The sequence below is a fragment of the Ambystoma mexicanum genome, chromosome 4p, assembly GCF_040938575.1.
Source record: "Ambystoma mexicanum isolate Mex_15411 chromosome 4p, UKY_AmexF1_1, whole genome shotgun sequence".
NCBI classification, from domain to species: Eukaryota; Metazoa; Chordata; class Amphibia; order Caudata; family Ambystomatidae; genus Ambystoma; species Ambystoma mexicanum.
The window spans coordinates 1,153,298,005-1,153,311,303 of NC_090927.1; the positions used below are offsets into that span (position 1 = coordinate 1,153,298,005).

The 13,299-nt window shown below is 45.4% G+C and overlaps 1 protein-coding gene across 2 annotated transcripts in view; it reads left to right on the forward strand.

The window, feature by feature from the left end:
- Positions 1 to 13,299, forward strand: part of LOC138453688 (armadillo repeat-containing protein 1-like) — a 264,412-nt gene that overhangs the window by 20,875 nt on the left and 230,238 nt on the right. For both annotated transcript variants that reach the window (XM_069606755.1, XM_069606754.1), the window contains exon 2: positions 9,508 to 9,673. In XM_069606755.1, coding sequence (XP_069462856.1) covers positions 9,524 to 9,673 — 150 coding nt within the window. In that variant the 5' untranslated portion in view covers positions 9,508 to 9,523. The remainder of the gene's footprint in view (positions 1 to 9,507; positions 9,674 to 13,299) is intronic.

The window sequence follows — 13,299 nt, forward strand, 5'->3', positions numbered from 1 at the left end:
CCAAGTGAAGATGGCACAAAGGTGGACTCAAGTCAGTGGAGTGAGACAGCCGGGAAGGGCTAAAGGAGTCAGAAGGTGCAAGATCGCTTGACTGAGATTGGAGGAGACCAGGTGATTGAGGCAGGAAGATGGGGAGGAAGATCTGAATTGTAGCAGGAGGTCACAGGTCTAGTGCTGAGAGTTTACCGGCAGGACCCAATTTGGACAAAAGGAGTAAGCACTCATGGTTGGGAAGGTGCTTTGTTTATTCTGTTTTGGTATCTTATTATGGTTAGTTATATTTTTAGTTCTGACTTACCTAGGTACAGTGAGGTTTTTGTGAATATTTGGTAGCAAATTAGCATGATGCGTGTTAGGCAATGCCTGGAGTCTAGCGCAGAGTCTGAATTTTCTGTCTATAGGCGGGCAGGGGTGACGTGAGGACATAGGCTTGTTATGGGATCCATTTGTGTACAGGTGTCAGGAGTGGAGCTCAACTGTATCTCGGTGTCTGATTCACTGGAGGATAATTCCGATCCAGATAGTTCTGTTGTCTCTTCGGAAATTCCTTTTTTAGAGAAGAGATAGGGTCTGTTTTGGGAATGCGCCACAATGGTTGCTATTAGGAAACAGACTGCAATAATTTATGACACTTCCCTCTACAGCCTAATATGGGGGAAAAAGCCAGTGGCATAAAAAACCCCAGTAGTATTCATCTCTGAGACCGAAGGAAGAGGAATGTCCGAAGTCTTGGTCTTGAGATTCCGCAAACAGTACTTAAACAAAGGTTGGGCCGGAGATTTCCAAGAATGTCCTTAAGCAGAGGCTGGGCAGGAGTCTCCCAAGTCTGCAGACTGTATTACCAGGAGCTGAAGCATTCAAAAACCACTCGGTATCCAGATGGAAGGCAAGCCGGTGACACAGGAAGCTTAGGAGGAGGGGCTTCAGGTAAGCAAACAGGCGAAACGAGTATAACAGAAGAAATTGCATAAGCAGAAGAGGAAAGAAAGGAATAAGGAAAGAAAACGGACTAAGAGAAAGGATACCCCCAATCTCCACGGAAAAAACTCACCGAGCCGTGATGAAACCGGAGCCTTTAGAGATAAGAGTGAAAACCGAATGTCGTGAAATACTTAAGCACAGGAGAGGGAGCAGGGGGAAAGAATAGGAGGTGGTAAAAATGGCAGAAAGATGCCGGTAGAAAAGAAAAGCCATAGGGGTAGACCAAACGCAAGCCTGGAAAAAAAACGGAAGGTAACACAGAAAAATACAGATGAACGAATGGAGCTGAAAGTCTGGTAGGCAAAGTGGGAAAGAATCAGATGGGAAAGGAGACACAGGAGGGAAGGAGAATCCGAGGCTGGAAACGCTAGGAGCACTGAAGTATACGGCTTCAGTGGAGCGAGGAAACAAAGATTGTTGCAACGCACTGAGGGGGCGTGGCTAACCTCGTTATGAATGCCACAAAACGTAACTACTAGAACGGCGCGGGAGGCACCGTAATGTGTATGTTAATGGTGCTTCCATCGGGACCAAAGCTTCCAGCCTCCAGCCCTCATGACAGTATGCCTCCTTCTTGGGGTACCGACCCCAGGCTTACCTGGATAGAGGGTATGAAACTGTCGTACACATCTGGGAGCTGAGAGATTAGTCACAGGTTCCCAAGAGTCCTCGGCTTGTGAGTATCCTTTCCACCTCAATAGGTACTGGAGTCGACCTCTGTAGTATCTCGAATCCATTATTCTCTCCACTTCATATTCATCTGCGAGGGGATTGGTATCTTTTAAAAGAAAGGTTCTTCTTTTCCTGTGGTGTGGGTTTGGGATGAACCTTTTCAACAGGGAAGAGTGGAAGACCAGATGTATTCTGCTGAGCTGAGAAGAGAGTTTCAATCGGAAAGCCACAGGATTAATGCGAGCAGTGATGGTATAAGGACCCAGATATTTGGGAGAGAATTTGGAAGGATGTGCCCAACGAGGTAAGTATCTGTTTGAGAGCCAGACTCTATCGCCTACTTGCCAATCAGGATTCTGGATCCGATGAGTATCTGCTTGATGTTTATATCGAGCTCTACTCTCCTGTAGGTTGATAAGAGAGTTCTTCTGTGTTCTGGTAATGTTTTCCAAGAGAGAGTCTATCGTGGGTAGACATGAAGCCTGGACATTATTCAGGGGATAAGAACGGGGATGATGACCAAACACACAAAAAAAAGGTGTCATTTTAATAGCCGAGTGAAGGGTATTGTTATAAGAAAATCCGGCCATAGGAAGAAGAGAGACCCAGTTATCTTGTTGTTCATTAACAAAACAGCGAAGATACTGCTCCATAGTGGCGTTGAGACGTTCCGTCTGTCCATTAGACTGGGGATGGTAACCTGAGGTGAGGGCCCGTTCTATTCCCAGTAGATCACATAAGGTTTTCCAAAAGGTTGAGGTGAACTGAGAACCTCTGTCCGAAAGAATAGTTTCTGGGATACCATGGAGTCGGACGATGTCCTTTAGAAACACCTGCGCCATCTCAGGTGCAGAAGGCACTCCTTTCAGCGGTGAGAAATGGCCCATCTAACTGAAGCTGTCTATGGTTACCATGATTGCTGAGTATCCTTGAGACTTTGGGAGATCTACCACAAAGTCGGTAGAGACATGTGACCACGGGGTTGTTGGAAGTTTTGGTTGGTGCAATAAACCAGCAGGTTTTGAAGTCAGACCCTTGCTCCTGGCGCAGATAGGACAAGAACATACATACAATTTAATGTCAGACAGCATGTTAGGCCACCAGAACATTCGTCTGACTAGGTCGGAAGTAGCTGTTAAGCCCTTGTGACCAGCGATCCGTGATTCATGACCCCAATGAAGGACTCGTGACTGTAGCTTGGTGTTGGGAATGAAAAGCTTTCCTTTGTAGAACCACAGTCCTTCTTTCTTGATTTAATTGCTCCTGAACCGGCTTGGAAAGAGGTAGCATAGCAACCGGAGTCACTTCCTTAACGTCCTGTAAAAATCTTGAGATGGTATGGACGATTCGGACCTCAGGTAACAAAAGTTCCCCCTTAAAGGGTGGATTGACCCAACTGGAGGGGCTACGAGATAGACTATCCGCTAGAACATTCTTGCTGCCCAGGAGGTAAGTAATAAAGAAATCATATTGGGCGAAGAAGTAAGCCCATCGGGCTTGTCGAGTATTTTTACACTCCATTTGTTGTAGCACCTTGAGGTTGCTATGATCTGTGCGAATCTCAAATGGATGTCTTGACCCTTGGAGGAGATGTCTCCATTCTGAACATGCTTGCTTAATGGCCAGGAGCTCTTTCTCTATAACAGAGTAGTTGTTCTCACTAGGCGTAAGCGTGCGAGAGAGATAGGCTATTGGGTGTTCCATACCATCGTGTTCTTGTTTGAGAACAGCCCCCAGTGCCCCTGAAGATGCATCAGTTTCAACAACGAAGGGCCTTCGTTGGTCTGGCTGTTTGAGAATAGGAGCCGAACAAAACGCCTTTTTTAATCCTAGGAACGCTTGTTCTGTGTTGTGATTCCAAACAAAGGGAATATCCTTTGAGTAGAGCCGTTATCGGAAGAACTTGTTCAGAAAAGTTGACGATAAATCGTTTGTAGAAATTTGAAAGACCCCAAAAAGGCCTGTACCTCCCTTACAGAAAAGGGGGCTGGCCAGGAGAGAATAGCCGAGACCTTTTTGGGATCCATCTCGATACCATGTTCCGATAGGATAAAACCTAAATAGGGTACCGAAGGCACTGCAATCACACATTTTTCCGGTTTAGCCAAGAGTTGATGGCGTCTCAAGCGTTCCATGACCTCAGTGAGATGAACCTGATGTTGAACAGGGTTACAAGAAAAGACCAGGATGTCATCTAAGTACACTATAACTGAGACAAATAAGAGATCAGCAAAAAGACGGTCCATAAACCTCTGAAAGGCTGCAGGGGCATTAACTAAGCCAAATGGCATTACTCGATATTCATACAACCCAAAGGGTGTACGAAATGCCGTCTTCCATTCGTCCCCAGCCTTGACCCTTAAGAGATGATAAGCACCCGTAAGGTCTAGCTTGCTGAATATACATGACCCTTCAACTGCCTCCAAGATATCTTTTATCAAAGGCATCGGGTAGCGATCTCTCACTGTGATCTTGTTTAAGCCCCTATAGTCAATACATGGGCGTAGTTCACTTGTGTCCTTCTTGGCTATGAAGAATAAGGAAGCCCCTGCTGGAGACTTAGAAGGACAAATCAATCCGTTTTGGAGGTTTTGGTCTAGGTATGTCCTCAATGCTTGTTTTTCTGTTAAGGTTAAAGAAAACATACGTCCAAAGGGTACAGTGGTACCTGGAACGAGATCGATAGCACAATCTTCGGACCGATGAGGGGGCAAGTCTTTGGGTATCCTATCTTCAAACACAGCAAACTCATGAAAAACGGGGTGAATGTTAAGAACCCGAAGGGAACCAGAAGTCCCTGATGGGCTAGAGATAACAGTTGCTTCCGTCTGTTTAGAAGAGCAGCAGTGTTGGAAACAGAACTCCGAGTCGAATTTTAAGGTGTTGAGGGACCAGTTAATAACAGGATTGTGTTGGCGGAGCCAAGGGATTCCCAATATTATGGGGAAATGTGCTGCTCTTATCACATCAAAGGTGAGGGTTTCCTGATGAAGAGAGATGCATACCTTGATGTCGACTGCAGCTTCTACAATAGGTCCCGAACATAAGGGACGGCCATCCACCCCTTCCACCTTTTGTTCCTCTGTCTTAGCTACAAGGGGAATACCTTCTTGTTTAGCCCAATTGATGTCTAAGAAATTACCAGCCGCCCCGCTGTCAATGAGGGCTAAGGCATTCTTTTTGGGATGATTCCTCCACTGGAGTGACACTTGAAGGACCATAAGTCGGGCGTCTTCTCCTGACGTCTGAGCACAATGTGAGCCTTCCACTGAACCCCGGTAAGTGGCTCCTTCTAAGACCGGGGTCCGTCGTTTCCCCGACGTCTCGGAGGAACCTCCGGGCAATCCCTGAGGAGGTGTGCTTCCGACGCGCAGTACATACATAAGCCCTTTTTCTTCCGTCGGCTTCTTTCTGTGGTTGAAAGAGGACCCCCGGTCGTACCAATCTGCATGGGTTCTTCGCCGGAGCGATGTGACCCCTGGGTGGAAGTAGGTGACGGTCCAGGGATCAAAGATGTCTGAGTTCGGGTTTTCCTTTTCTCAGATTCTCAGATCGTCTTTCCATGAGTCGGTAATCTATCTGCAGGACTAGAGTATACAAGTCGGTTAACGTCGCCGGTCTAGGAACTCGTGGCAATTCGTCTTTCAGGTCGTCATGGAGACCTCTTCTGAAAGCCATGTATTGCACTGTGTCTGGCCAGCCCACTTCCGCCGCCAGCTTCTTAAAGGTAGAAATATAGGACATTAGGTCCATCGAACCTTGTTTAATATCAAACAAGGCTTCTCCTGCAGAAAATCCAATCTCTTGTCTTTCAAAAGTTTGGCGTAGCAGGGTTATGAAGGCATTATAGTCTTGTAAGACAGGATTGTTGGACGTGAACAACGGAGTTGCCCACGCGAGGGCATTTCCGATCATGTTGGATATGAGAAATCCTACACGAGTGCGATCTAGAGCGTAAGTAGTAGGTCTGAAGGTAAAGTATATCATGCACGCATCCAGGAACTCCTTAACCTTTTTGGGTGAGCCATCAAACTTTCCCGCTGCCAAGGACAGTGGTGGTAAATCCGTCTGGTGGGCTTCTCTAGCGACTGCCATTTGACGGAGAACTGCATTTTCTGCCTTAACTCCCTGCAGTTCGAGGGAAAAGTTCTGTACAGCGTTTATTAGCTCCTGGACTTGTTCTGCCGTGGCCATTTTTAGGCGTTGCAATCTGTCAGGAGTGGAGCTCACCTGTATCTCGGTGTCTGATTCACTGGAGGATAATTCCGATCCAGATAGTTCTGTTGTCTCTTCGGAAATTCCTTTTTTAGAGAAGAGATAGGGTCTGTTTCGGGAATGCGCCACAATGGTTGCTATTAGGAAACAGACTGCAATAATTTATGGCACTTCCCTGTATAGCCCAATATAGGGGAAAAAGCCAGTGGCATAAAAAACCCCAGTAGTATTCAACTCCGAGACCGAAGGAAGAGGAATGTCCGAAGTCTTGGTCTTGAGATTCCGCAAACAGTACTTAAACAAAGGTTGGGCCGGAGATTTCCAAGAATGTCCTTAAGCAGAGGCTGGGCAGGAGTCTCCCAAGTCTGCAGACTGTATTACCAGGAGCTGAAGCATTCAAAAACCACTCGGTATCCAGATGGAAGGCAAGCCGGTGACACAGGAAGCTTAGGAGGAGGGGCTTCAGGTAAGCAAACAGGCGAAACGAGTATAACAGAAGAAATTGCGTAAGCAGAAGAGGAAAGAAAGGAATAAGGAAAGAAAACGGACTAAGAGAAAGGATACCCCCAATCTCCACGGAAAAAACTCACCGAGCCGTGATGAAACCGGAGCCTTTAGAGATAAGAGTGAAAACCGAATGTCGTGAAATACTTAAGTACAGGAGAGAGAGCAGGGGGAAAGAATAGGAGGTGGTAAAGATGGCAGAAAGATGCCGGTAGAAAAGAAAAGCTATAGGGGTAGACCAAACGCAAGCCTGGAAAAAAACAGAAGGTAACACAGAAAAATACAGATGAACGAATGGAGCTGAAAGTCTGGTAGGCAAAGTGGGAAAGAATCAGATGGGAAAGGAGACACAGGAGGGAAGGAGAATCCGAGGCTGGAAACACTAGGAGCACTGAAGTGTACGGCTTCAGTGGAGCAAGGAAACGAAGATTGTGGCAACGCACTGAGGGGGCGTGGCTAACCTCGTTATGAATGCCACAAAACGTAACTACTAGAACGGCGCAGGAGGCGCCGTAATGTGTATGTTAATGGTGCTTCCATCGGGACCAAAGCTTCCAGCCTCCAGCCCTCATGACAACAGGTTAGGTAGGGGTGAAGGATGATTCTCGCTGCTCGCTGTATGTTGAATGTTAAGGTCCAAGTTTAACTTGGGTAAGAAGTACCTTGGCCTAATAGTTGAATCCAAGGAGTTACAGATAAGCGCAGATGAGAACGGTGTAGCCTTGATTTCCTTGGAATAGCGAATCATGGTTGGACACAAGTGGTACGTGGGCCAAACACCATATGTAGTAGTAAAGAACTGGTTAGGCGTGATGAATGCGCCTACCAGTGATAGGAGCAAGGCGTACATAGTACTGAGGGATGCCTGCCAATTAAAGTTGGGCCAAACCCTACTGAGGGAGGCTAATTGTGAAAGAAGGATCTGAGCCCGGCTGAGGGGGATCCCGGGCGAAGAGTAAATCGCCCTACTTCATTATTTGGAAAGGAACTTTTTCTTTATTTCTTCAGAGGTCCTGATGTATTAGAAACAACAGAGTTTGAACGAAAGAGACTTGGGTCCAGAAGGCCCTGATGTTGGTAAAAGGAACTGTGACCTTGAGCTGAAGAATCCCAATAGTGTGCTGTGCGCGAGTTACCTGCCTTGTCCTGTGCTAAAACCATGGGGAAGGGAGGCCAATGGCCTAAACATCCTGACTTATCATTTTATGAACACTTCTTTCTTTTTGTGAATATTATCCCACACTATTTTATAGCATAGCGGTAAGGATTGGCAATAGCTTTTATTTTAGTATAGGCCCTTTTATTTGACTAGACTCTACTAGGACTGTATTAATATTATTTGATGGTCATAGCTTGCTCCCATCCTAGATTTAGATTTGAATAGGTGTTATTCACACCCTTGATAAAGTTCAATAAGCACCCTTAAACTGTGATCACTTGTGTCCGTTTTACGTTGATACCATGCCTTGCTTACAGTTTCCCCTGCAGAGCAGACTAGAGAGAGCGGGAGATGACCAGCACTCTTGAGTGCCCCAGTTTTGAGTCCAGTATGTATAGATCCCTGTGCATAAGTTTGAAAGAAGATCAAAGAGGGGGCCCTGATCACTGCTTATTTTGCCATAGCGACCCCCCCCAACCTGGCCAACGATAGATGGCTAGGGGAGTCGAGGGAAGTCACACCTGTGATGGCAGCAAGTACAGTCTTCTCCTATGCCATCCCTTAGGCCAGCAAACCTGGCCAGGATGCCTGATGTACATCTAGGAGGTACTTTGGCTAACTTGTTAAGATCAGATGTTGCCCACATCAGATGTATGATAAGAGATGGCAGAGGCACTGAAACTGTGATAATGAATGTGCGTGAGCCTGATCCCTCCGGAAGGAGTCCTCATTGGTTCAACAGTCGGTCGAGGGACTGTCTCACTAAGGAGCAGAAAGCTGAACTTTGTATGCAAGCTCTCTAGATCTTCCTCAAGCTCGTTAAATTAATCGATGACAGACTCCGAGTCCTGGAATGCCATCAAGACAGGTAAATCCAACTAGAGGAGTGAGTCGGAATCCATTAAGGCAGGAGAACTTCAATATGATATCAGCATTAACAATCACGCTGGCCCCATATTTTAAATTAAATGAATCCATTTATGATCTTAAGGATCATGCAACTTTGCTAGCGATATTGCATTCAGAGATGATTTATATTGAGGGCTTTATCATGGCCATAAAAAACAGAAATTATCCCCTTGATCATCTCCAACTACAGGCTCCTAACCATGACCTGAATGAAAACCGAGGGCAGCGAGATCTTAACGTAACTCCACCTCTGATAGCGAAAAATGCAGGTGCTGGACTAATGGGGAACTTTAATTTACCATACTTGCCAATCGGTTCACGCGACGTGGTGTCAAGGGGTATCCAGGGATGTTAACTGAAAATTGGAGGATGTTTTTGACCCAGTGACCCGGGAAGAACTTGCAGATTCTGAAGAAATGCTGTTGATATGTCTAACGTACTCTTGACTTACTCCTGGCGATAGACTATTTCATTCACAATATGTTACCAGGAGTAATTCTGACATACTCCTTTCCTGACTTGCACCTGGATAGAACAGAGTAGGCTAGCAGATAGTTACTCCTGGTAATTCCTTTAATGAAGTGGTCCCCACATTTGTATAATTGGGGTCTCTCTAGTTACATTATTCATCTTATTGGTCTACAGTTAGCATGCCATGATAAAAGGGCATGGAAGATGTGCCACTTGTCTCTAAAACTCTTAGTGTAATAAAGGTGTGGCTTCATTATCCATATACTGACAACTGTTCAATATCTTTCTTAAATGAGCATCTCAATAATGTGTATTTGACAGGAGACTGATTCCCCATTTATTTAATAAGCGGTCTTGCAGAGCAAGTATTAAAGGTGTGTCATTTCATCCACAATACACTTCCTTCTGATTTGGTGTTGACGATGAACTATGACGTGATATGATAGAAAACTGCAACATTATCATGGCACATTATTGTTTGACATTAATTCTAATTTTTGCAAAGAAACCACTTTACAATTTGTTATTCTTGTTCCTTATGTCCCCTCTCCCCATAGAGTGTGGGCCTTATCAAATCTTTTTGTTTTTTTTTACAGGGCCACGTGTGAGATCATGAACGCTTTGTCTGTAGTGAACCATCTTAGGGACTTGGCATCAGACCCACAGAACCGAGAAGCCATTGTCAAAGATGCTGGATGCCTTCCTGGGCTTATTTTGTTTCTGGACAATTCTGATTCCTGTGTCTTGCGCTCTGCACTGCAGGTTAGTGGACTTCTTCTAATGACTGACTTAACTTCTTATAATTTTAGATGTAAATAGTCCTACACAGCCAATACTCTCACAAAATACCTGTAGCAACTTGCCTTCCAACTTTATCGAACATTTTTGTAATATTGTATTTCTTCGCTCCGATCCCTGAAACGTATTTCAATCTCCATACTGAAGCGAGTTAGTATTGTCATTCAAGTGGTGTAAATTAAATATATAGGGTCTCGATGAGTTTGGCGGTGCGGTACTAAAACTATGCCAATTCCTTTACTGCCAATATCTGGCTGCAATGGAATTACTGCTGTTTTTGCTGCACCTCCGAGTTTGCAGTTAAAGCCTTGTGTTTTCCTCCAAAAAGAAAATTCTGCCAAAATCCCCATGGAGTCCAGAAATGGGGATTTACACTGCCCTACTGCTACTTGTAACCCCACAGGACCAACTGGCAGTAACAGTAAATTATTTTGATGGTAATTCAGCAGAATTACCACCAAATTCATAATGAGGCCCATAGTATTTGTTCATTCCAATTCGATGTCCAAGATTTTGAAGGCAACTGGAGAAATATAAAAAGATGCGTTGTGTATGAAAATCTACATGAGCGGATTGAAGATCTCTGTGAAGAAACAGTAAATCTTCTCAAGCTATGGCAGGTGTTGGAGACCTTTTGACAGCCTTCCTAGTGGCTCACCTTCTCTCATAAAGAAGGCAGTCTGCTGCAGGTCCACTCAGGGATGAGTACCGCTTTTCCACCTATGGTGGATCAGAGGCACGTTTGTCCCCTTATTTTTGAATTCTCTTTTAGAGGCTGTATAAGCCATCCGGGGGAGGAAGAATAGTTCAGGGGCAACGCGTTTGTCTTGGAAGCAAGACATTGCAGCGCGACACAGGTTCGAATCCCGATCCCGCGCTCAGAAACTACTCCTGGTATTAAGCGTCTTATAAATGAACAATTATAACATTATAATGTTTAAATTATATTCTTTACCTACTCTACCTACTCACATGATCCATTCGGAGCCCTTCTGTGAATCTGGGGTGTTGCAGGAAAAACTAAATAAGGAGAGTGCCAAAGAAAGGAAGTTTTCTCGAAGTACATCCTTTATTCCTAAAGCAAAACTCCCTTTCATATTTATTTTGATGTAATCTCCAGTGGCATCTTAGAGAACAAATTAAATAAGAGTGTGGGAACCACTCTATTGAGAACGAACATGGGTGAAACTCTATGGAGTTTCTACCACTCCGTAGGGTCTACAACCACCTTTTAGCTCCCTGCACCCTTCACAGAGAAGATATATTCATTTACATATCAGTCTGGCCCCGCCCACATGGGCAGTCAAGCACCGACATGCCAGCCAAAGTCTCCTCTGAACAAGAGTACCATCAGCAACATCAGACACGTGTTTCGGCCTTGTTTGGGCCTCCTCAGCAAGAGGAAGCTGAGCCTCGCAAGGGCACAGTGAACAAGGGCTCTATGTGTGGATTATTTCCCCTGGTAATTTAGGATTATTTCCCCTTTCCTCCCCTCCCTCCCACCCGCCGCCCCAACTTACCTTCTTGATCCTGCGTCCCCGGCGGGGGACGAGGGAAGCCTCCAGCCGTGTGGAGACTCGGAGCGGGGCCATCCCCGCTCTGCGCCTCCACACGGCTGGGGGCTTCCCTGCCGGGGACGCAGGTACGTTTTTGTTTCTTTTTGTTTTTTTTCTTTTTCCCCCGTCCCACTCCCGCCCTCCCAATCCCACTTACCTTTTTTTTATCCTTTTTCGGGAGCGGACGCGCTGGCAGCGCGTCCGCTCCCGATGGCCGCCATGGAAAGGGAAAACGGAGTCCGTTTTCCCTTTCCATGGCGCCGGGCATTTTATTGTTTGCTTTTTTTTTTCTGTCCCAAAACGCTGCAGCGTTTCTGGACAGAAAAAAATTGCTTTTAGTACCCTGGTCACGCACATTTTGCGGGCCGGGATACTAATAGCAATAGAACCCTCGCTTCGCTCGGGTCCTTACCTATGGGCCCCGGGGCATTACCTGAGTCGGTAATGCCCCCGCCGCTCGGGTTCTATTGCTTAATTAATTGCTATTTTGCACTGACATTTTGCTTCTCTTTTTAGCTTTATTTATTCCTGTTTCTTTTTCCCTCAACTTTCTATTTCTCTTTCCTTCTTTCGGTTTCATTCTTTCTCTTACAATCTTGCTTTCCTTCTAGTTTTGTCTTCCATTTTATTCCTATGTTTTTCTTTCCTGTACATTTTTTCTTTATTACTGTTTGTCTTGGTTTTTATTTCTAGCAATCTATTTTTTCTAGTCATCACTTTCCCTTCCTTTATCTTCCTCCATTCCTATATTTTCTCTTTATTTCTTTTTCAACCTCTCACTTTTCGCTCTTACCAACTTGTGAGTGTGCTCTTTCAATTTGTCCTTTATAGAGACATCAATGATGATGGAGGGCAGGCTTTAAATGAAATGCTATAGTGCTAAATTATTTAATTAGAGCCTTATGTATGTAGGTGAAGCAACACACAGGTCAACTTGCACTAATTATTCTCAAAACGTTCCCCAGGGCCGTTTCCGAACTTTGTATCCCCGGAGCCATAGAGCATAAACTATCAGTTCGGTGTCTTTTTTTTTTTTTTTTTTTTTTTTTCCCAGCCTCAGCGGTTGGTCACATATTCACTATTGTTATGTGATAGATTAGGTTCCTTGCTGAATCAGATTTACGGAAATCAAGGTCTGAAATGTCAGTGTGGGAAGTTTAGAAAAATAAACCTTTAGATTGCCATTTGTTACATTGCCTGGCTTGGGGTAAGTGTGTCCCTGCAGCCCCATCATCAGATTCAAGTTTAAATATTATTTTTAATGGTGCAAATGACCGTGCTTGTCCCCTGGTCCTCCCTATCCCGTGCAGGCTGCTTCGCATCTGGCCCACCGAACTTCTGCTAGGGCCCTGGCCCTTCTTGAGACACCCAGCCAGGGCAGCCCCTGTCAAGATAGCCCTACGGTAAGGGCCACAAGGCAAAGGGCAACTCCACTCTGTGCGGGCCCGTGTTCGCCTGGGGAGCCTGCTGCAGTCAACCGTCACTGGCGCTGCTTTGTTGTAGGAGCCAAGGACCGTACCACAGCAACAAATGATACTCTCCGCCTTGACTACCGACGCGGCAGAGCCCCGGGTACCTCCGATACAGAAGAATAAACCCAGCTACCTCAAAAACAGGCCTAGAATTGCTAGTGGAAGAATTGACGAAGAGGCTGTTTTCATCTGCAGAATAGGGGAGTACAGTGGCCTGAAGTGACGGAGGCTATTTTGAGGGATAGGCACAGAGTGGGGGAGTATGAATAGACCTTGTGCATGAGACATATTTCTACAAAGATTAGGAGGGCAAGGACATTTGCTGGTGCCAATTATTGAAAAACCACAAAAGCAAAAGCCTATGTGAGGTGGAATGAGCAAGTCTCTAAAGGTCAAAGAGGACACTCTGGTTAATTAAATCAAATAACAGAAATTGAGAGGCAAAAATTGACAAAATCGTGGTGGTCTCCTGACATGTGATGAAGAACTCAAAACAATCCCTCAAATGTCCCAGAACAGTGAGCAGACTACGAGGTCAACTAAAAACGATAGACCTTGGCCA